Source organism: Dromiciops gliroides, chromosome 2, assembly GCF_019393635.1.
Source record: "Dromiciops gliroides isolate mDroGli1 chromosome 2, mDroGli1.pri, whole genome shotgun sequence".
Classification (NCBI taxonomy): Eukaryota; Metazoa; Chordata; class Mammalia; order Microbiotheria; family Microbiotheriidae; genus Dromiciops; species Dromiciops gliroides.
The window spans coordinates 649,075,177-649,098,957 of record NC_057862.1 but is presented as its reverse complement, the minus strand read 5'-3'; the positions used below and the strand labels follow the sequence as shown (position 1 = coordinate 649,098,957).

The 23,781-nt window shown below is 40.3% G+C and overlaps 1 protein-coding gene across 4 annotated transcripts in view; it reads left to right on the top strand.

The window, feature by feature from the left end:
• The window catches only part of ANKRD11 (ankyrin repeat domain 11), a 340,340-nt gene that overhangs the window by 293,965 nt on the left and 22,594 nt on the right, over positions 1 to 23,781 (top strand). For 3 of the 4 annotated variants that reach the window (XM_043982786.1, XM_043982785.1, XM_043982787.1), the window contains 5 exons: positions 11,254 to 11,424; positions 11,951 to 12,154; positions 13,652 to 13,794; positions 14,193 to 14,340; positions 14,846 to 21,531. In XM_043982786.1, the coding sequence (XP_043838721.1) occupies positions 11,254 to 11,424; positions 11,951 to 12,154; positions 13,652 to 13,794; positions 14,193 to 14,340; positions 14,846 to 21,531 (7,352 nt within the window). Of the gene's footprint in view, positions 1 to 10,573; positions 10,671 to 11,253; positions 11,425 to 11,950; positions 12,155 to 13,651; positions 13,795 to 14,192; positions 14,341 to 14,845; positions 21,532 to 23,781 lie in introns of all 4 variants that reach the window. The other variant, XM_043982788.1, reaches the window with a different exon arrangement.

The window sequence follows — 23,781 nt, the reverse complement described above, 5'->3', positions numbered from 1 at the left end:
CTTGGGTAGAAGCACTGGCCCTGGATTCAGGAAGACCTGAGTTCAAATCCGGCCTCAGACACTTGACACTTACCAGCTGTGTGATCCTGGGCAAGTCACTTAACCCTCATTGCCCCGCCTCTCCACCCCCCAAAAAAGAAGAATAGGCACACATATGAATAATTTGCCCATGCCGTGCAGTCGGTGAGGAGAAGGTTAGCTCCAGAGTTCCAAAGAAGGAAGCATGTTTTGAACCATTGACTTCCCTTCATAGTAGGCAGTCAGTTGTCATGGCTGTAGAAATGTAGGTTTGAGAATTGTCTTTATAAAACTTATTAGAGCAGGAATGAATGAGGCCATCAAGGAGACAAGTTGAGAAAAAAGATAAATGAGGAGAATGTGATGTCCCAATTGCCATTGTGGTGGAGAGTTCAAGAAAGGCCCTTGTGGTAAGCATGTGTCATCATGCAGGGTCAGAGACGATAAGAAGTGGAAAAGTTTCAGCAGAATGGTGGGGGGGGGGAAGGGTGTCAATAAGCATGAGAAGTTTGAGGACCTGAGTGGTTGTGAGACAATGAGTATAGCCTGTACTCTGACAAGTTTGACAGCAAAGGGAAGAAAACAGAAGAGTGGCTTAAGGGGCTAGCAGGTCAAGGAAAAGCCTTTTCACCCCAAGCATGTCCTGTAAAGAAGTAACAGTCAGTGGATCAAAAGGAAAGGAAGTTGGTTTCAGCTACATTAAAACACATTAAAAGGTCAAGTAGATTGAGTTAACAATGATGATGATAGAATGGCACCAAACTGCTACAGTTCTTTGAGGTAGGTACTTAACAGGTATTACCCCCATTTTAGAGATTAGCAGATTCGGGTGGAGAGCTTTTAAGTTACTTGTCCAAGGTCACAAGGGTAGAATTTGAACCTGGATATTTCTTACTCAGGTGCAGAGCTCTATGCATTATGCATCATACTATAGGAAACATATTCCTAGTTCAAATCTACGACATTTAACAGAAACTTTTAAAAGAAACCAAAATAAAATAAAAAAAAAAGTTAGACCTTCCCTTTCAACTTCTTCATTTCACAAATGAGGTTAACAGCCAAAGAGGGGCTTTGGCAAAGTCAAGACTCAACCCCAGGTTTCTTGATGCTTGTTTAAGTGTTTCTGTGATTTACATTCTACCTGCAGGCTTAGGAAATTAGAAAAGGGAAAAGGCTAAACTTGTGGTGCCACAGAACAGTTAGGAAACATTTTTTCCACTTGGTCACGTCAGTTTTTGCTCAGACAGGCTAATTTTCTATTACTCCTCATTAAGCAAATGAAGGACATATCTGTGACCTGAAAATTCTCAGTATTTCTTACCGAGACAATTTTTTTTCTCTTCATTTTCCTAGCTTGTGTAATTGTTTTCAGGGTCTTAAAAGGTGACTGGTTCTGTGACTTGAGTTAATTATGATCCAGTTCCCCTGTTAAGTGAGTATAGCATCTTCTGGCCATTTATTGATAAAGCCTGGAATGGAGAGATAACTCGGGCAAATCTCCTGGGTGGCAGATTTGGAGTGCTCTGCCTCCAGATCCATTGCTTTTACTAGCAAGGCATTATCTCAAACTTTTGTTCTTAAGTCTATTAACAAATCATGGAACATAGACAGTGTAGGGATTGAGTCTTTAAGACAAAATATGGGGTGGGAAAAGAAGAGACGTAAGCAAAGAGTGAGGAAGTATCTCTGTGGGAATCTGAGGCAGGAGCTTAGGCCAACCATGGAGAGAGATCTCAAGACAAAGAGGCTAAGAGAAGTGGAGATGCATAAGGGCACCAGAGCAAAAAGCACGTAAAAGTCAACTCAGAACGTAAAATATGGAGGAAAACTTCCTGCTTTTAACCATTGTTGTGTGATAGACTCCTGGCAGCCTAGGGAAGCCCATGGAACTCTTCTCTTCTGATGCTTTTAAATATATAAAATAAAATGCATAGGATTACCAAGGAAGCCAATCATATTTACATTTACCAAACTATTTGAAAAGCAAGTTCATTGACCCTGGTGTAAGAGCCCTGATCTAATCCAGCCCTTTCATCAGGAAATTGATTCACAGAGAGGCACATGACATGTTGGCCTTTAATTTGAGGAAAGTTCAGATTTCCTGACCTCCTCCTAATCTAGTGCTTCTGATTAAATTTATCTCTATGGATATTAGTTGGTCTTGAACTCACTATCAGAAAAAAAATGCTTTATCAATTGAGATAGGTGGAAATGACTATAATTGTGTGTGGAAACAGCAGCCACAAAATGGAATATTATGTATTTTATAATAACTGACTTTGGTCTCAAAGAAGAGATGAAAAAATTTAGCTTCCCTCCTTTGCAGATGTGGGGAACTTTGGGTGTGGAACCATATATCAACTGTTAGGCTACTGGTTTGCTGGTTTTTCTGAACTGCTTCCCTCTTCTTCTCTACCCCTTCTTTTCCTTTAAGGGATGATTTGGGACTTGGGGGGGGGTCAGAAGAGTTTATATTTATGAAGGTGATGAAAAAATTAAAGATCAACAAAAAAATTTAGCTATGTGGGCAGATAATTATACATTAATGGACAGATAACTCATTTCTATCTGTTGTATGTTAAGGGAGATACACAGAGTATTAGAGAACATGCTTCTTGCCCTTAGGGAATTTATAATTTGGAGCAAAGCAACACACATGAAAAACAGTAAATTAAACAGCCTTATAAATAAATGCTGAATGTTATGGTTCACGCTCTTAAGTGCTATAGGAATCTAAAAAATAAGAAAATCTATGGCACCAAATGTAGCCAGAGAGTGGAGATGTGAGTAAACTACACTGGGTTGAGAGAAAAGGTTAGGCAAGAGTACTCAAGATGTAGGCATGGTATTACTGTTAGGGAGGTTTCTATTATGTTTAATACCTGCAGTGCAGGACAGTTGAAACAGGCAGTGTTCTTGATTATGTTTGTAATTGCTTACCTGGAGAAAAGTATAAATTTGAAAACAATAATACCAACAACCAGTGGAAGTAGGAGGTGAAAATGTGATGCTACAATTATTGGATTATGCAGAATTATGCATGCAAGTTTGGAATCATTTGACTATGCATATGGTGTTTGGTCAAGTTAGCAAGTATTTATTAAGCGCCTACTGGGTTCCCTACATTTTATGATTAGGACTAGGGAAACAAGTAGACTAACCAAGAAAAGGCCAAAAAATAGCGCCAGCTTTACAGGAATACTTGGTCTAGTGGAGACAATGTGGATGAACAAGCTAGAATCACTTGGAAATGAGAGCAAAGGCACTGGCATAAGAGGGGTTGGGGGAAAGCTTTCTTATAGAAGGTTGGGATCTTATCTGAACCTGAAGGAAGTCAAGGACAGCTAATGAGGGGAAAAAAATCCCACTCACTGGAGCCATCCACTAAGGAATAGTGGGAGTCAGGAAATGGAGTATCTTGTGCAAGGAGCACAAGTTCAGGGAGGCCAGTTTCACTGGATCACAGAGTATGTAAAGGAGAGTAAGGTGTAAGACATCTGGAAAGGTAGGAGGAGGGCTATATAGACCAGACAGATTATCTTCTCTTTGATCCTGCAGTGGATAGGGAGCCACTGTTGTTTGTCCTTCATTCCCAAAGAGGACCATGACATGGGGTGATGTCCTGACTTGCACTGAATTGGATTTCAGTGAGGGGGAGCTGTGCAAGGTCACCAGCCTCACTCTTGCCTCCAGAGCCACCTTGGTCCAGTGGTAAGATATAGATCAAGATGATTGGAGATGACCCAGAAGGTCTTAAAGCAATTGGGGTTAAGTGATTTGCCCAGGGTCATGCAGCCAGTAAGTGTCAGAGGTGAGATTTGAACTCAAGTCCTCCCAACTTCAGGGCCAGTGCTCTATCCACTGCGCAACCCAGCTGCCTCTTAGAGGCTCACTAGAGTTGATTAACGAAAGGAATATCCTGGTCAGACCAGTGTTTTTGAGAGATCATTTTGATAGCTGAGTGGAAGATGGATTGTAGTGGGAAGAGACTTGAGGAAGGCAGACTTGCCAGTAGCTATTATAGTATACCAGGCATGAGGCAATTGGCATAGTCCAGGGTGGTGGTGGCTGTGTCAGAGGAGAGAAGACGACATATACAAGAGAGGTTGGGAAGGGATAGATAACAGGCCTTGGCAGCTGGTCAGACGAATGGGTTACAAGAGCAAGGGAGGAGTGCATGATGGTTCCTGGGGTTGTGAAGTTCAGAGAGGCTGGGCACAAGCAAGGAGGAGCAGAGGCTGCTGGAACAGGAAAGGGAAGGGTCTTCTGGGCACAGAGACAATACCATGAAAATATGTAGTGCAGACTAGAACCCTGAGATTTCAGGAGAAAGTCTCGGGACCAGTCTTCTCTTCAGTTTGATTTTCTTCCATCTTTGCTGCCTCTGGTGTATGTGGCCCCTGCTACAAATACATCATTCTGTGCTTCAGATAATCAATTCACTCTTACTCTGAGCTTTAGGGTCCATTGGGGGATCATGTTCTTTATAGTGGAAAGAGCACAGGCCTCACAGGAAGCCTGAGTTCTTGTACCTCCTCTCACAGCTTTTGCTGGCTTGGGCAAATCCCCCGCACGCCCTGGATCTTTTTCCTCAGTTAGCATGAGAGGGTAGAGTATATTGGCTTCTACTCGCCAGTGACTTAAAAACAAACAGACAAACAAACAAAAGCCCAACCCGATTCAGTACCACAAGGATCTGTATTGGGGTATTTGTTTATTGTAGAAACTTCTCTTTATTTGTACTGATTTCAGATTTCAGTCCGTCCAGAATTTGATAAATGATCTTTAGGGACTTCTTTGGCCAAAAAAATGTATTACTTTGAAGCTAATTTGGTGATGAGCCTGATCCAAACTAGTTAGATGAATGTCAGACAATAGGCATTTAGTCTGCCACCATAGCCATACTGAGATTCTTTCCATGTCGATAAATGTGTGTTGGATTAAAGATTGTGAACTCTTGAGATCAAAGGCCTTTCCCCTGCCTTCTCCTTGTATGCCCAGTGCTTAACACAGTGCTTGGCAAACAGTAGAAGCTTAATAAATGCTTCTTGACTTACCAGAGCCTGTATTTTATTAACATGATTTTTTAGGACCCAGGATAATGCTGCCATTCCATGTAAAATAAACATTTTTCCATTAGTACAGTTCAAGAGATAAATGTTATGTAATGATACATTGGATATGTTTGTGAAAAAGAACAGAGTCTTTTTGCAGTTGTATTTAGGGAATTTGGTGATGCATATGTGTGTGTGTGTGTGTGTGTATATATATATATATATATATATATCACTACTAAATTTGACCTAGGAGGAAGGAGCATGCTATATGGTAAATAGAAGTTATAGGTAAAGATAATATTGGCTGTAAGAGGCCCCAGGTGACATGGAATTGAGGACTTAGAAATAACTGAAAACTTGTCTCTGGTTGCAGATGAATTGGGGGAAAGTTCTAGGGTGCCTTCATTTCTGGGGAAAACAAAATTTGGTCATTTAACTTTTTTTATGTTAAGTGCTGAGTTTTCCCATACTTTGTTATGCTGGGACTTAATTACCATTTTGTGAAATAGATTCATCTTAACATGTCCATACATATATATAAAATCTAACAGGGCGGGGGGAATCATTTTGGGAATAATTTAGCATTTGGAGTATTCAGTCACTGAATGTGAGAGGCAGAGGAAGAAGTGAAGAGCTTACATTTTCAAAGTCCTATTCCTGGAGGGCCAGGCATAAGGGAAGACTGAGTAAAGATATGGCAGCTACTCATCTATGAACCAGAAGGGACAGAGAGACATTTTTCAGAGATGGCAGCTTCAAATAAGTCTTCAGAGTTCCAGCCTATACTAAAGGGAAGAGTTTAGACTAGAAGAGAAAGTATAGCAGGCACTGCAGAGGTCTAGCCTGAAAGAAACAAAAGAGTAAATGAAGGGTAGTATATTGTTGGCTCATAGCAGTGCTGTGGATCTTCTGCTTTACTGACTTCTGTGAATATGGTGCCAAACCACAATGAGGACTTAGTTTGTTAGAATAGTTAGGAAAATAAAAACAGCCACAAAATTCAGAAAGAACATCAGTTAAAATCGTGGCAAAGCACTATTTGAAAGTAGGAGCTCTTTAGATAGAGGCAGAAGGAAGGGAAAAAGAAGATGAGGTTAATGGCCTACATATTAGAAGATGGTTGCAGTGGTCTTTTGGTCTGAAGTAGATTTAGTGGTAAGAGTTCTCAGATTAGTTTGACCTCCTTTTATGACCTTTTTCATCATCAGCTTCACCTTCAAAGTTGAGGGTCAGGTCATGGAGAAATAATGTATCTGTCCCCAGATATGAGGTCAGGGGACATAGTTTCCATTAGGATTCCCCCCATGCCCTGATCCTAGCGTGGGATCAACTGGCTCCTTAGTATTCTTCATAGATATTCTTGTAAGTACCAACTGCAAATAACTATAGAAAGTTGAAGTCAGATTATATTGCCTGTTGTCTATTTCAAATATGACAGGAAAATGAAACCTTTAGAATTTGGAGGTAGTTAGTTGAGAAGAAGGGGTTTCTTTAGGATTTCCTAGTGCCCCCAAATCAGTAATCTGAGCCAGTTATTATCTGTAGGAATGGTTTTGAGCTGGCTTTAAGCTCTCACCTTGGAGAGAATAGTCTCAGACATTCCAAAAGCTGAGGCCTCCTTCTTCCCCCTAGCTCTGTGTCAAAGAAAGGATAATTCCAATTTCTTTCATTGATAGAGCACCAGTGGTATATAGTTCTCCAGCCTGGGAAGGTCTGTATTTTCTAATGGAGCATTTAATTCATCAAAAGCAGAGCCTTTCAGAGGTTACATGAAGAAATGAGGTTCCATATTATATGAAACCCACTGCAGTCATGGTTGGACCAAATTGTTATTTGAAGCTTGAGGGAAGAACTTCTCCACTAGGTTATACAGACAGACTCTTTACGTGATGAACCATAAGGCAGAACTTAAGAAAATTGTCTTGTAACACTAATAACCCATTGCATGGCCAAAGTGTTTTATATTTTTCCCAAACTCTTTTACATTATAACCCTTTGTGATAGTGGCTCACTTTAAATACAAGCAGGTGGACAGTGAAATATGGGAAGCTGACTTCTCCCAGGCCACACAGCAGATAAGATAAGCATTTGATTCCTAGTTTTGTCTCTTCGTTGCACTGTATCTTGTGAACAGTAAACAGGCGTTAAGCATTTACCATGTAATAGGTGCTGGAGATTTAAAAAAAACCCAGCTGTCTCTGTGATTCCATTGATATAGGGAACTCCTTGGGGGAGGGGATTCCAATACCAATGAAGATGAGCGCTTGTTCGGCATCTGGGGGTTGGGGGGTGCATGTGGTATAGTGGATAGAATGAATGTTATACTTAGACCTGAGTTCAAATCCATCCTCATATACCTGATTGTGTAAGTGACTTTCCCTGGGCAGGTCTGTCCAAAACTATCCATGTATGTCCTGATGCCTTTTGACATGGAAACCCCTCTGCCCATGACACTGAGCTGAAGGCCCCTGGGCCTTACCAACTTACCAACCTTATCTGCTTATCAAGGGAAAACTTCTCCATGGAAAATTCAGGGCTGCCTGCTCCTGCGTGTACTTTGGCTGTTCCATTGGCTTTCTCTCTGGATCTGGAGACCAGTGTCACTAGAATGAAGAGTACTTTGAGGCCAGGGCTAAGGGGTAAGGAGACTGGAAGGGTAGGAGGTTGCTCCCTGTTACTTTCAGAATCAAATCTAAAATTCTCTGTTCACCCTCTAAAGCCCATGTGATCTAGTGCCCCTGGTTTCCTTGTTCTCTCTACTCTCGATCAGTTTCAGTGGCTGACCCTCTTTCTTCCCTCACATTTTAGTCTCTGGCTTCCCTGATTTCCTTCATGTCTCTTTTTTTCTAGAAGCTTTTCCCAATCCCTTCTCTAGTTTGTTTTGTTTGTCCCTAGTTGTTTGCATGTTAGACTGTGAACTTCTTGAGGGCAGGGTGTCTTTTTGCCCTTTGTTTCCACAGCATTTTAACACAGCCCCTTAATCAATGCTTAATGACAGACTTTTGAAAATGGCTCTGGTATTCCTGTCCATCAAACAGTTATTCAACATTTTCCAGGTCCTAGACTGAGGTCTGGGATCCTTTGGTTCAATATGTAGGCTGATAATCAGCGTTACACGAACCACTTACTCTCACCAACATGCATTCATTCATTCCTTTGTTTTACAAGAATCTGCACATGCAAACCATACCACTAGAAGTGCATTCTTACCAACTTAGCCCAGTAACTTTGAAAGATTGGCAGCTCCTTCTTTTAGACAGTTTTATCCTGGACTGAATGTGGTCTGTTCTATAACCCAGTCTGTTTCATCTTCTTATTAGTAAGCACATAGTGGTTTGGGGTCACATCATTGTTTGACATCAGGAGGTATTCTGCCAGATCTTCCTTAAGCAAAATTAGTAAAGGTAGTAGTTTACAGAACGTTAATAAGAATGTAGGCATATGTGGCAGAGTATAGTTGCACTGTTTCATGTAGGATGCTATCAATGACAGAATTCTACAGCAGTCTTACCCTTCCTTACTGCTTCCCAGAATGGGCATTAGGGAGAGGGGAAGACAATAGAGTAAGCTTGTCAAAGAAACATAAACTCTTTAGATTGCCAGTATTAAAATAGATGTCCATACCACTTAAGTTTTTCTACAACTACATAGAATGAAATTCCGTACTTATAAAATATTTGGAGAGGATCCCTTAAGCCATTCTGAAATTTGAACTTTTGGGGGTGTTTTTGCTTTTGGAGAGAAAAGAGGAGGCATCTGGCAATGTTGTCATTTATTCCGACTTCAGGCTGTGGCAAATCAGATTAAAATGCCATTGGGAAATGTTTGGCAAAATAAATGAAAATACAGTAGAGCATAGGTAAAGTTAATATGTAGTTTTCTGTATGATTTAGTGGCACCCATTTCTATTTGAATTGGACACCACTGTCTTAGACAGTTTAGCTGAAATATGGAAGTAATTGTTCCATACCACTTTTTTATAAGTCTTTGATACATTCTAAATACCCCTGGGTGGATCTATAGACAGGACTAACTACTGAACGTCTGCTGCTCTAAGCATATGGTGTTCCTTTAGCCTTTGGACCTACAAAAGATATTTGTGATAATCAATAGAGGGCATCTGTTTTACTTTATAAGTTTATGAATCCCATATTCAGGCATAATCAAATCTTTCTAGGCCTTAGAGTAAAAAAGGTACAAAATAACTACCTTTGCTAGCTTGGCCTTTTTGAGTCTGCTTGTATATCTCCAGGATAATGGAAATTAACCTGATTTTCTCTAGTGAGCCTCCTTTCTAGAATTTTTTTCATCTTTTGACCTCATGAAATTTAGTGGAGTTGATTTCAGAACTTTGCATCTCCCTCCCCCCAGGCTCTCTTGGTCCTATGTTTTCAGGGAGATTTTATAAAGCAAGCTAGTTTCGCATATCTGTGTTTCGGGGCCCACCTAACAAACACACAATCTATTAATAAACATTCCCAACAAAGTACTCTATTAGTTTAACAAACAAAACACAATCTCTTAATATGCTTTCAAGAAATTATCCTTTTTGAGGGGATGAGTTCTTTGAGAACTGGAACATTACAGACATAATCATGGAACCTGAATATCAGTGTAAATCATATAGGAAAATTTTATAAATGGGGACTCCTTAAAGTAGTCTCCCCCTCAACCCCAACCTCTCTTTCTTGGAACCATTATAGCTAGTTTGTCCTTTTTGGATTTAGATGAATAGGTCACATTTAAGCTCTTTTCAGACTGTTAGTAACAGAACAGGCCAAGATTGCCCTTCTCCTAACTCTTAAATTAAAAAAAAATTTTTTTTTCTGAGAAAGTAATAACTTTTAAATAAGAGTTGGTCTCTGGTATTCACTGCAAAAATACCTGCAGAAGGAGCCAAATATCACTAGCAATTATGGAGACTATAGCCATGTTGACATCAAGTTCTATTCCAAAAATTAAAGCTCTCTGGCAGAGACTTCAGGAGAAACCTCCTAGTTGATAGTAACCTTCCCTACAAGGAGTTTTTAAAAGCCTGCCACAAGATTGTGTTTGAAAAGCCATTGTTATTATTATTACCAAGGTCCCCATGTCTATACTCAACCTAGAGGGCCCATCTTTCTGCTGAGATGCCAGGTACCCTCCAGGCCAGGCTGGAGCTAACCAGGAAACGCATTAAATTCTGGCTCTGCTGTGGCCTTGATCAGGAAGCCAAAGATTAGCGACTTCCCACTTCTCAGCGGGAAGAAAACATCCATAAAGAAGTTGAAGGTACTACACCCTCCTCCCCTTCCCTCCTGCTTCTTCCCTCCCCCTACTCCTTTAAAAAAAAAAAAAAGGAAGAAAAGCACAATGTGTTTTTGCTACCAATTGACAGGATATTTTGTAACGGTTCAGACAATAAGTCGAGGATTTGCTTTATTATGAAGAGAATGAGATGGAAACATTTCAGAGCTGTTACATTGTATCTTGTTAGTGCTTTGTGTTGATGCTTTTAGATGCCTCCAGTTCAGTCCATGTTGTGGTACTACAAGGCTGGTACACTCCTCGAAGCATCATGGCATGAAATGGAGGTTCCTAGAAGCAAGAAGAAAGGTACAGTACTGATCAGTTGGCCTTGACTTATTTATTTTTTAACTATTTTCCCCTTTTACCTCTGCATTATTTTGGGGGGAGGGGGGAGAGAATCGTTAATAACTGCCTCCACTTAATGGCTAAAAACTTGCTTTATGTGCAAACAAGCTGACCCAGCCCAGAAGATAATGGTTTTAAGCAAGGCTCCCCATGTATGTTATTATTTTTCTGGCCCCAGATGTTACTGAGAAGCTCAAAGGAGCCAATGCAGTTGTACCTTGTGTGTTTTACTGCCAAGGCACAGTGGGGTGAAGGTTTGATAGCCAAAGTCTTAGTGTTGAATTTATTGGCTGATTTGTAAGGCATTTAAATTGCTCTACATTTCAGAAGTAATGCCAGGAGAGTCATTCTTGGGTAGTAGCATCAGTGCTTCTGACTTTTTGTTTATACTCAATGACCTTTCTTTTTGTTCTTTAAGCTGTCAGATTGAAGGAAAGTGCTGCCATTAGTTCTTCCCTTAAAAATTCATCAGTTTTAGTTGTGAAAGTTTCCGCCAGATGAAATCTTCCCCTCCCTTTTCTTTTTCCTTTCACGTACCTCACAGAAAAGCAGGGTCCTGAGAGGAAGAGGATTAAAAAGGAGCCCGCCACCAGGAAGCCTGGTTTACTGTTTGGAATGGGGCTATCTGGAATTAGAGCAGGCTATCCACTCTCAGAGCGCCAGCAGGTCGCCCTTCTTATGCAGATGACAGCAGAGGAGTCTGCCAATAGCCCAGGTGAGCTTTGAAGTGACTGTTGGGTGGGCGAGGCTAGGCCACTGCCTTCGTGCCGCTTAGGGAGGACTGTACATCCTAGAGCTGCTGGGATGGGCAGAATCTAGCCCTTCTGAGTTAGGGCTTTGGTCAATAAAGTAACCTCTAGCACATGTATCTGGAAACACCTCAGAGGGTCCCCATTGCACTGAAGATAGTAGATTGCATTATATTGACACAGGTGTCCTGGATGGAATATTTTCTCCCTATAAAATTAAAAGAAAAAAGGAAAAAAATCCCAACAAAACAGTTTGCCCTTGGATCTCCATGTGCCTTGTTTCCATAGAAGTGCTAAGTAATTTACCTCACACTTAAAGCTTTGAGCTTCCTACAACATAGAGCACACAGTATGCTTACCTACCAAGCCATGCCAGGCTTCATAGATATTAGGGGAGAGGCTGGGGTGTCTGATTTTGAAATGCTGCAACAGCTCCCTCTATGGGTTTCCTTGCTGGTAAAACTTTTCCCTTATGATCTCCTTATTGAGCAGTAGACACAACACCAAAGCATCCCTCTCAGTCTACAGTTTGTCAGAAGGGAACTCCTAACTCTGCCTCCAAAACCAAAGATAAAGTAAATAAGAGAAATGAGCGTGGAGAAACTCGACTGCATCGGGCTGCCATCAGAGGAGATGCCCGGCGCATCAAGGAGCTCATCAATGAGGGAGCCGATGTCAACGTGAAAGACTTTGCAGGTAACCCTCTAGGGTGGGAGTGTCTTTTTCTCTGGGCCCATCGCTGGCTTCCCATCTGTGGGAGGAATGGGAGTCGACTTAACCCTGAGGCAGCTGCCGGTGAGGTGAACCAAGTGCTAGGCTTAGAGCTGAGGCCCTTGGGGTTCAGTCCTGACTTGTGATACCAGGTAAGCTATTTAACCTCTCAGGGCTTGGGTTCCTCCCTGATTAAGTTGAGTTCAACAGGCATGCATCTGTCACCTGCCATGTGATGGGGATGTGCTTGGCACTGGGGACACAGTCTGTCTTCATGGAGCTTTGGGTCTAGGGTGTGATGAGGGAGCTCCAAAGCCATTCTCCCATGAAAGTGGGTGGTGTCTTACTAAAAATCCAACAAAGTTCCCTTGCAGAAGAAGAAAGCATATCATCATGCTCAGCTGAATTCTGTCTCTTCAGGTTTTTATGCTTCTCTGTCTCATTTTCATGTACATACCTGGAATGGGTGTTAGGACAGTATTTGCATTTTTAGGAGAAAAAATGGAACACAAGAAAAATTCCCTTAAACAGAATGTATGTATTAAAAAACTTTCATTCCTCTTTAGTCTGCAGTAATAATATTATTATGGAGCAAGAGGAAAAGCAGAGGAAGATGAAGTTCAAAAGTAATCCAAAATGAGGCTGCTAGATAATTATGCTTTCTTCCAAGGTCCCTTCCATCACTGACATTTTGTGACTGTTGAAGAGATTCCATAGAAAATTTTTTTCAGAGGAGCTGATTTTGCGGGGGAAGAGTTGAAAAAGGGTGTTTCATATGGTGGCATATGTATGAATAGAATTGTTACTGTCACATGTGTTAATATGTAGGTGTAATTTGACTTTTCTAAGTCATTACAATCAGTGTTTAATGGAAAATGTAAAGGCAGTGAATTTATTTCTAAATGAAGTTGCATTCTCTTTTATTGTTCCCAACATACACCTGAGAATGGAATTTTAAAGCATTATTCTGTTTATGTTATTTGAAGACATGGGTCTGTATTAGAGTAAGTCTGTATATATGGGCTTCTGAACTTACATTATCTGGCTCCTTTCTCTGTGTAATGAAAAGGCATGTTCTCTACACAGGTTATTAAGCCTTTCCAGGTTGTTTGGAGAATTAGTTCATTCAATTCAGATTTTTACTCAGATTGTCCCGAGATTATCCAAGTGGTTAACACAAGTTCCATCTCAGAGACAGTCTTGTATCATTAGAGTTCTTTCATTAAAGTTAAGAAGGATGAAGTCTCTGGGTCACAGAAGTCTAAAAGAATCCAAACTTGCACATTTTTCAACCATCATTCCACCCACCAGTGCATTCATGAGCATCTTCCTTAGCATAGTTTGTGCTGGCTTAATACAAACTGATGGTTTAATGAGTGATATGATGCCATTTTAAAAGTCTAGGAGGTCTGTTATTCAAAAACCTGTTCCCACAGACGATTGGTCATTCAGCAGTATTAAATATCACATGTCCATTTACAGGCTGGACAGCATTGCACGAGGCATGTAACCGAGGTTACTATGATGTTGCAAAGCAGTTGCTTGCTGCAGGTGCTGAAGTCAATACAAAGGGGTTGGATGATGACACCCCACTGCATGATGCAGCCAATAATGGTCACTACAAGGTGAGTAACCTCATTTCCTGGGTCGTTTCTTATCTCAAAGACTCTGCCATCATTGTTCATTTTCTTTTTGACAGCTGTCCTTCAAACTGCTTTTATAAATGAGTGAGTGAATTATTAAATAGTCACCGCAGCCCATTCATTTCTTTGCCTTCTAAACATGAATACTTGACTTTCTTGTATTATTATCACCATCCCCAAGTTGGTTTTGGCTCATTCTCCTGCACCCAGGTGAAAGGAGAAATGAGGAGAAAAATAGCAAGCATTTCCCATTTGCAGTTCTGTTCCAGTATAGTACTTTTTTTACTTTGTTTTTTTTATTTGTTGTTCCAGTATAATAACAATGTGAGATACACTTCCCAGAAAACATTCTCTAATGAGATGTTTCTTTGTTTTGTTAGGTGGTGAAGTTATTGTTACGATATGGAGGGAATCCTCATCAGAGTAACAGGAAGGGAGAGACACCTTTGAAAGTAGCCAATTCTCCAACTATGGTGAATCTCCTACTGGGAAAGGGTACCTACACTTCAAGCGAAGAGAGCTCAACAGGTAAGAAGATGGCTTTGTGTATTTATGAATGTGGGTATTAGACTATCCTATGGACACAGCAATTATGATTAGAAAACTGTCAGGACTTCCAAAGTAATCTTTTCCTTTCAAGACAGTAAGTTGAATGGTCCTCTTTGAAGAACTAGAGTTTATAAAAATCTTGGGAACTCATTGCTACTGTGCATGCAGGCCTCACCCACTTCGGGCTATCCCTATCTTCAAGGAACCATTTCTCAGTCTCCTATTACCACTGGTAGATTCAAGAATGTCGTGGCAGTAGTTCTCAGTTCTACTGAGTGAAGATCATTTTACCTTTTCCTGAGATGTGCTTAGGTTCTCTGGCAGAAGGGGAAAGAGAGGGGAGACTTCTTGTTTTCCTTTATCATTATATCGATGAGTATATTTCAGAAAGGCATGCTTTCCCTTCTTGTTGTGAAGGGGATGAAAGTTCTACCTTCTGACTCCTCCATTCAATGCTTTCCTTTTCCCTCTTTGTGTCTAACAGAGAGTTCAGAAGAAGAAGATGCCCCGTCATTTGCACCTTCTAGTTCAGTTGATGGCAATAACACGGACTCTGAATTTGAAAAAGGCCTGAAGCATAAGGCCAAGAATCAGGAGCCTCCAAAAACAGTTACCCCTGTGAAGGATGAGTATGAATTTGATGAGGATGACGAACAAGACAGAGTTCCTCCAGTTGATGATAAGCATTTACTGAAAAAGGATTACAGAAAAGAAACTAAATCCAATAGTTTTATATCTATTCCCAAAATGGAAGTTAAAACCTATACTAAAAATAACACAATTGCACCAAAGAAAGCTGCCCATCGCATCCTTTCAGACACCTCAGATGAAGAGGATGCAAGTGTCACTGTGGGCACCGGAGAGAAGCTCAGACTTTCAGCTCATTCTGTATTGCCCAGTAACAAGACCCGAGAGTCCTCTAACATCAAGCAACAGAAAGAGAAAAACAAAGTTAAAAAGAAGCGGAAGAAAGAGACAAAAGGCAAGGAAGTTCGATTTGGCAAAAAAAATGACAAGTTTTGTTCTTCAGAGTCAGAGAGTGAGAATTTGGAGAGCGATGAGGATGACAGAGACTCTGTTGAAAGCTCTAATTGTCTCAAGGACTCCACTATCGTGCTAAAGGAGCCCTCCCTCTTCAGCTCACTTTCTGCCTCATCTACTTCTTCTCATGCAAGTCTAGGATCCCAGAAACAGAACTCAAATCTCGCAGAACAGCACTCCAAGCATTGGAGAACAGATAACTGGAAAACCATTTCTTCTCCAGCTTGGTCGGATGTCAGTTCTTTATCAGACTCTACAAGGACAAGACTAACAAGTGAGTCTGATTATACATCTGAAGACTCCAGCTTGGCATCATTGAAACCAGTTAGAAAGAAACAGGAACACAAAAAGAAAAACGCCCCACATAATACAGTATCTGAAAAGAAGAACTCATTCCATTCCAATGTGGATGGAGCAATTCCAAAACTAGATAAAGAGGGGAAAGTTGTTAAAAAGCATAAAACAAAACATAAACACAAAAACAAAGACAAAGGACAGTGTTCAAACAATCAAGATATTAAATTGAAAAGTTTTTCTTATGATTATGAGGACTCTAAGCAAAAGTCAGATAAGGCCTTAATTGTTGATAGTGAAAATCCAATTGAAAATAAATTAAAAGTACTAAAGCATGATAGAGAACATTTCAAGAAAGAAGAGAAAATAATCAAAACTAAGTCTGAGGAAAAGGAATGGTTGTTTAAAGATGAGATAATAAAAGTCTCTAAAGAAGAGAAATCACTAAAAAGAGTCAAAGATGGGAGCAAAGAACTCAGTAAGGCTTTCAGAGAGGAGAAAGACCGATCAAGTAAAACTGAAAAAGAGAAATCAGTAAAGGAGAAGTCTCCCAAAGAGGAGAAACTCAGAATTCACAAAGAAGAACGAAAGAAAAAATCAAAAGACAAGCAGTCAAAGTCAGAGAAGAAAAATGACATGAAGGAGGAGAAAATTTCCAAATCTGAGAAAGAGAAAACTTTTAAAGAAGATAAAGAAAAATTTAAAAAAGAAAAAGTTTATAGGGAAGAATCTGGTTTTGATGAATTTTGTAACAAAAGTCAGTTTTTAGAGAATGAAGATAGCAAATTCAGCCTTTCTGATGATCAGCAAGAGAGGTGGTTTTCTGATTTATCTGACTCATCATTTGATTTCAAAGGAGAAGATAGTTGGGATTCTCCAGTGACAGACTATAGGGAGATAAAAAATGACTCAGTAGCAAAACTAATCTTGGAAACAGTGAAAGAAGAAACAAAAGAAAAGAAGAGGGATAACAAAAATAAAGAAAAGAGAGAATATAATGAAAAACGTAATGAAAAAGACTCTTTCTTTAAAAAGAAAGACAGAGACTATTTGGACAAAACCTCTGAAAAAAAGAAAGACCCCATGGAGAAACACAAAAGTATTTCCAGTTACTTGTCAGAGAAGGAGAAAAGGAGAAAAGACTCTGCAGATGGTATTAAGGAGCGGAAAGAAAAAGATGTGGGTGATAGCTGCAAAGAGAGAAAAGACTCATTCGATAGTTCCAAAGACAGAAAAGATGCCAAGGTTAAACAAGAGGAGACCTACAGAGATGATCTTAAAGAATATGGTTGTGAAAATTTTTTTAAGGACAAATTAGATTCAGAATTTGGAAAAAATCTAGAGACTTGGGAAAGACATCATTCAGGGAAAGAAAAGGATAAAAAAGATACGATTGATAAGGACAAAAAAGAGAAGCAGAAATCAGATAAATATAAAGAAAAATCTAAAGAAATAGACAAAGAAAAAAATGAAAAATCTATCCTTGAAAAAAATCAGAAAGACAAAGAATTGGATAAATGTTTTAAAGAGAAAAAAGAGACAAAGGAAAAATACAAGGATTTGCACAACAAAGACAAAGAAAGGAAGTCTTCCCTTGATCAAATTAAAGAAAAGAAAGACAAAAATTTCTCAGGCACCATCTCAGAGGACTTTGCTGAAAAAAGAGATGAAAAAAAGACTAAAGATAAAAGCTGGTACATTGCAGATATTTTCACAGATGAAAGTGAGGATGAAAAAGAAGAGTATAGTACAGGTGGATTCAAAATTGGGGATACTATAGGCAATGAAGTTCCAAGATCAGAGAATGTACAAGAAAAAGATGAGGATAAAGAACCTTATACTTCAGAGAAACACCGGAAGTATTCTTCAGATAAGCAACACTCTGGAGAAAAGCAGAAAGATAAAGAATCCAAGGAGAAGAAAAAGGAAAAGGGATTAACAGAAGGAGGAAAAGATAAAAAAGAAAAAAACTTTGAAAAACACAAAGACAAGAAGGATAAAGATTCTATTGAAAAATATAAGGATAGAAAAGATAGAACTTCCATTGACTCTATCCAAGAAAAGAAAAGTAAACAAAAAATTCCTGAAAAGGTAGAAAGGAAACACTCCACTGATGACAAGGTTAAAAACAAACATAAAGAAAAGCTGGATAAAGAACATTCCAAAGAGAGGAAGTCTTCAAAGGGGGGTGATATGGAGAAAAGCTTGTTGGAGAAGTTGGAAGAAGAAGCCCTCAATGAATATAGAGATGACTCCAACGATAAGATAAGTGAACTCTCATCTGACAGCTTTACTGACCGAGGGCAAGATCCTGGCATGAGCAGTCTCCTTGAATCATCATTCGCAGAGCCTGCTGAGGACAAGTTTAAGGATTCTATTTCCTTTCCTTCCCTACAAGACAAATTGAAAGAAAAGGAGCGACACAGGCATTCCTCATCTTCATCAAAGAAAAGTCATGAAAGGGAAAAAGCCAAGAAAGAGAAGTCTGAGAAAAAAGAAAAAGGTGATGATTTTAAGGACAGTAGAAAAGAATCGACCCAGTATGAAAAAGACTTCTCCTTGGATGGTGATGCTTTTGGCATATCATATAACATGAAAACAGAGGTAGATGATGAATTAGATAAAACAATTGAATTTTTCTCTGAAAAGAAAGACAAAAATGATTCTGAGAGGGAACTTTCCAAGAAATCAGAAAAGGAAAAAGTTTATGCTTCAAATTCCATCAGTACAACTAAAGAAAAGAAGAAAAGAGATAAACATCGAGAAAAATGGAAAGATGAAAAAGAGAAACACAGAGAAAAACACACAGATGGATTTTTTAAGCATCATAAGGATGAACAGAAGTCTGTGATTAAAGAGAAGGACAGTTCTCAAGTGAATGCTTTCAAAGATAAATCAAAGGATGAAAGTGTCAAGCTTAGTGAAAGCAGATTAAAAGAGAAGGAAAAGTCTGACTCATTGAAGATTAGTAACGGAAATGATAAAATCCCACCATCCAAAGACACAGCAAAGAAGGATACCAGACCCAGAGAAAAACTTTTAGGAGATGGTGACTTGATGATGACAAGTTTTGAGAGAATGCTATGCCAAAAAGACCTGGAGATAGAAGAGCGCCACAAAAGGCACAAAGAACGAATGAAGCAGATGGAGAAGATGAGGCACAGATCTGGGGATCCCAAGCTGAAAGATAAAGTGAAGTCCTCAGAGGAGGCAAGGAAGAGGAGTCTGGATCTGCCTTCCAAAAAACCGTTGGGACTGGACTCTCAGCTTAAAGAGAAAAAGATGAAGGAGTTAGGCCCCCTGACGCCTGTTCTGTCCACGGAAAGCAAGCCCCACCCTCCCGTGGGCACGGACTCTAAAGACTGGTTGGCCGGTCCTCACATGAAAGAAATCCTACCTGCTTCCCCACGACCGGACCAGAGCCGTCCCACAGGGGTTCCAGCTCCAGCCTCTGTGGTTTCCTGCCCTAGTTATGAGGAAGTGATGCAGACTCCTAGAACACCATCGTGCAGTAACGAAGATTATACAGATTTGATGTTTGACTGTGCTGATTCTCAGCATTCTATACCTGTCTCCACCATGTCCATGAATGCATGCTCCCCGTCCTTCTTTGACAGGTACACAAATACTTCTGGTGGGCTTCCTGAAAACCCCAGTCAAACTCCTACAAGGACTCTTCCCACAAACCTTTACCGTTCGATCTCAGTTGATATCAGGAGAACCCCTGAAGAGGAATTCACTGTTGGGGAGAAGTTTTTCAGGCAGCAAAGTGTACCTGCTACATCAAATTATGATTCTCCAGTGCAACATATAATGGAAGAAAAGGTTTCTTTACCAACTGTTCCTGCAGAAAAGTTTCCATGTTTGTCTCCTGGGTACTACTCTCCAGATTATGGTATTCCTTCACCCAAAGTTGAAACGTTACATTGTACATCAGGGGCTATTGGAAATGTTGCCCCATCTCCTGAGAGTGTTTTCTCTGGTTTGCAAGCAAAATCCTCTCCTTCTCATAGAGATGAGCTTTTGGCTCCATCCATAGAAGGTGCTCTTCCCCCTGATTTGGGCATCCCATTGGATGCCACTGAAGACCAACAAGCAACTGCTGCCATTATTCCACCAGAGCCCAGCTATCTGCAACCAATTGAAGAGGGCCCCTTTAATGCTGTTATTTCAGAAGAGGATAATACAGATTGGGCAAACCCTCCCAGAACCTCAGAGGAGCCTATTCCTCAGAGTTTAATTGGGACTTCCTCTGAAACCCCTGTAAATTGGACAGTTGGATCCGAACTTCTCATTAAATCCCCACAGAGATTTTCAGAGTCTCCCAAACCTTTCTGTTCTTCAGATTCCATCCATCCAGCTCCTGTGCCATTTATACCTTCTGATTCTCCTTACCCAGTTTCTCCTATTTCATATCCCTTGACTGTATCTGAACCAGGTCTTAATGATGTAAAGGAAGTTGCGGAAGAAGCAATTCAAGGAGAAATAACAGCATCAGAGGAACAAACTTCTTACATGCCCCCTTCTAGACTAGACTCATTCTTTACCAACTGTAAGCCTCTACCAGAAGAAACACCTGAGATTGTTCAGGAATCCACATGTATACCAACGGTAACTCAGGTCGAAGCTCTAGGCTCCCTGGAAAACAACTTTTTAGAAAATAACATTTCTGTCATAAATCAAGAAGAACCAGTGGCATGGCCTGATCCTTTTACAAATGCAGAAGATGACTTAGATTTGGGTCCTTTTTCTTTACCTGAACTTCCACTTCAAACTAAAGATGTCCCTGACACTGAAATGACTGAAGCAGAACCTATGGGAGAGAGTACTGTTGTTGCCTCAGAAAGTGCAAATCCTGTTGACCCAGGAGTCTTCAATGGGAGCCTTTCTTTATTAGCTGCAAATGAACAAGAGGAGCTGCCCCCTAGCCAGGCAGCTACCCTCCTGCCTGTGGCACCAGGGCCTGAACCTGAAGAACCAAAGCCAGAAGCCATTTCTGTGGAAGCTGCTGTGGAAGCAGGGAACATGCCAGAGGAGAAGACTGCTGAGCAGTTAGAATCCCATTCTTTTCAACCAATGGTATCTACTGACCTTCCTCCTCAGACAGGTGACCAAGAGGGGGAAACAAATCCTGAAGACGCCTTTGTGTCAAACTGTACGTTGGAGACTTGTGCTGAGAATAATTTGGCCCAGGCAAATGTCGATGGTGCTGGCACACAAGAAGATGTTGTAGTAAGTACTGTCATTCAGACAGGGTCTTCCCAGGTGGAACCAACCCAAGGCAATGTCCAGCCAGAAGCTGTGGAGTCTGTGCCCAAGCCAGTACCTGAAGTTCCCAAACCGCCCAAAGTCGAAGAAATTCCTCAACGAATCACCAGGAACCGTGCTCAGATGCTAGCCAATCAAAATAAACAGAACACCTCCCCCTCAGAAAAAGAATTTCCACCAGTTTCTACTCCTTCCACAAGAGCAAAGGGGCGAGTCACGGAAGAAGAAGATTCTCAGGCCCAGCACCCTCGAAAACGTCGTTTCCAGCGCTCCAACCAACAGCTGCAGCAACAAATTAATACATCGACCCAGCAGACTAGGGAAATGATACAGCAAACATTGGCAGCCATTGTCGATGCTATAAAACTGGATGACATTGAACCCTATCATAGCGATAGGTCAAACCCATATTTTGAATACCTTCAGATCAGGAAAAAGATTGAGGAAAAGCGGAAAATTCTATGCTACATCACTCCCCAGGCACCCCAGTGTTATGCTGAATATGTCACTTACACAGGTTCTTACCTGTTGGACGGCAAGCCCCTCAGCAAGCTTCACATTCCAGTGGTGAGTAGCTCCCGGTGTAGAGGTGGTAGCAGTAGCAGTAGCAGTTACTGCACTAAGAACAATAATTTGGTGTTTTTATAGCACTTTAAGGTTTACAAAACATTTTACCTGTGTTATCTTGTTTGATCTTAACAACCCTGTGAGATAGATGCCTAGGTGCTGTTGTTATTCCCATTTCACTGGTGAGGAAGTTATGCCTGAGAAAAGAGGTTAAATGACTGGTCTGGGATCCCACAATTAGTAAGTGTCTGAGGTAGGATTCGAACTCCTGCCTCCCTGGCATCAAGTCCCATGTTCCATCCTTTGTTACCCCTTAGCTATCTGTCTATCTCGTCAGTACTCCAGGGCTATTGCATCCCTTGAGAATTAGGAGGTAGGAAAGGCATCTGGGTATAGATGGGACAGTAGGGTAGATGCTGCAGTCACCTGACCTGTATGAAATAAAAGTTGGCTTCTTTTACTTAGGATGGATATTCCCTGGGTGACCCTTCTAGTGTGAGGTGATATTTGCTCCTGCATGCATTTTAATTTTTATTTTTTACTTCTTTTTAATTTTTAAAATTTTTTTTTAATTTTACATATAAGGTATTTTATTTTTTCCGTTACATGTAAAGATAGTTCTCAACTTTTGTTTATACAAGCTTTACAATTTCAGATTTTTCTCCCTCCCCCCTCCCGTAGACAGCAGGTAATCTGATATAGGTTATATCTATATATCTATATACATATAGATCTAGATATATCTATACACATATATATACACATAATAACATTAATCCTATTTCTGCATTAGTCCTGTTATAAGAGAAAAGATCAGAGCAATGATGAAAAACCTCAAAATAGAAAAAAAAAAACCAACAGCACCAAAAACAAAAGAAATAGTATGGTTCATTCAGCATCTATACTCCACAGTTCTTTCTTTTTTTTTTTTTTTTTCCCTTGGATTTGGAGATCCTCTTCTATCATGAGTTCCCTGGAACTCTTCTGTACCATTGCATTGGTGAGAAGAATATAGTCCATCACAGTAGATCAACACTCAATGTTGATGATACTGTGTACAATGTTCTTCTGGTTCTGCTCATCTCACTCATCATCAGCTCACGTAAGACCCTCCAGGTTTCTCTGAACTCCTCCTGCTCATCATTTCTTACAGCACAATAGTATTCCATTGTATTCATATACCACAACTTGTCCAGCCATTCCCCAATTGATGGGCACCCCCTCAACTTCCAATTCCTTGCTACCACGTAAAGAGCAGCTATAAATATTTTTGTACATGTGGGTCCCTTTCCCCTTTCCATGATTTCTTTGGGGAAAAGACCTAAAAGTGGTATTGCTGGGTCAAAGGGTATCCTGCATGCATTTTTAAAAGATGCAGGGGGGTGTGTGTGTGTGTGTGTGTGTGTGTGTGTGTGTGTGTCTCCTCTCTTCTCCTCCCCCCCCCCATTGTTTAGTCCCTGTCTTTGCCCCTCCTTCATGTTCAGATATGGAAATGAAATCCAAGGGCACACCTTCTAAATGTATTTCGATTGGTTGTACCTACCAGAATTTCTTTTTGTCTTTTTGGCACATTATATACCTTCTACTTAAGAGAGAGATGATTGGCAAGCTCTGATAGGGAATTTTTCAAAAACCACAAAATCAATCCAGATTCAGTCAAGGTTCTTACCACTTGTATAGCATGGATTGATATTTACATTGATGATCCTATAACACACCCTGATCCTGAGGGGCTTTGAATCATCTTGTATTATATTTGGTATGTTTTTTATTTTTAATTGTGTATTTGGTCTTATTCTCAGTCTTTGAAAGTTTGTGATTGTTCCATAGGATTTCAGAGCTCAAAGGGACTTCAGTTAAGTGGTGTCAAACCCAAATAAAAACAAATTCCTGCCAGCCACATATTGACTTAGAAAACCATAAATTAACATTGTTTGTATTATATTACATTTTTATCTGATTCTAGTCTGACACCTGACCTGTTCTCCAAGCTTTTGTTATTACAAATGAGAAGCCTGGAGCTTGAGATATGAAGTAATTACTTGTTCAGTCAATAACAAAGCCTAAATGTACACCCAGCTTTTCTGACTCCACAGCAAATGCTCTTCCTATTCTTCTTGGGGTTTAATTATGGAAGCCTAGATCTTTTCCTTAACTATTTCCTTTAGTCAGTCAGTAAGCATTTATTTCTTGCCCACTACAAACAACTATGCCAGGCTCTGTGCTAAGCACTTGGAATAGAAAGAAAGG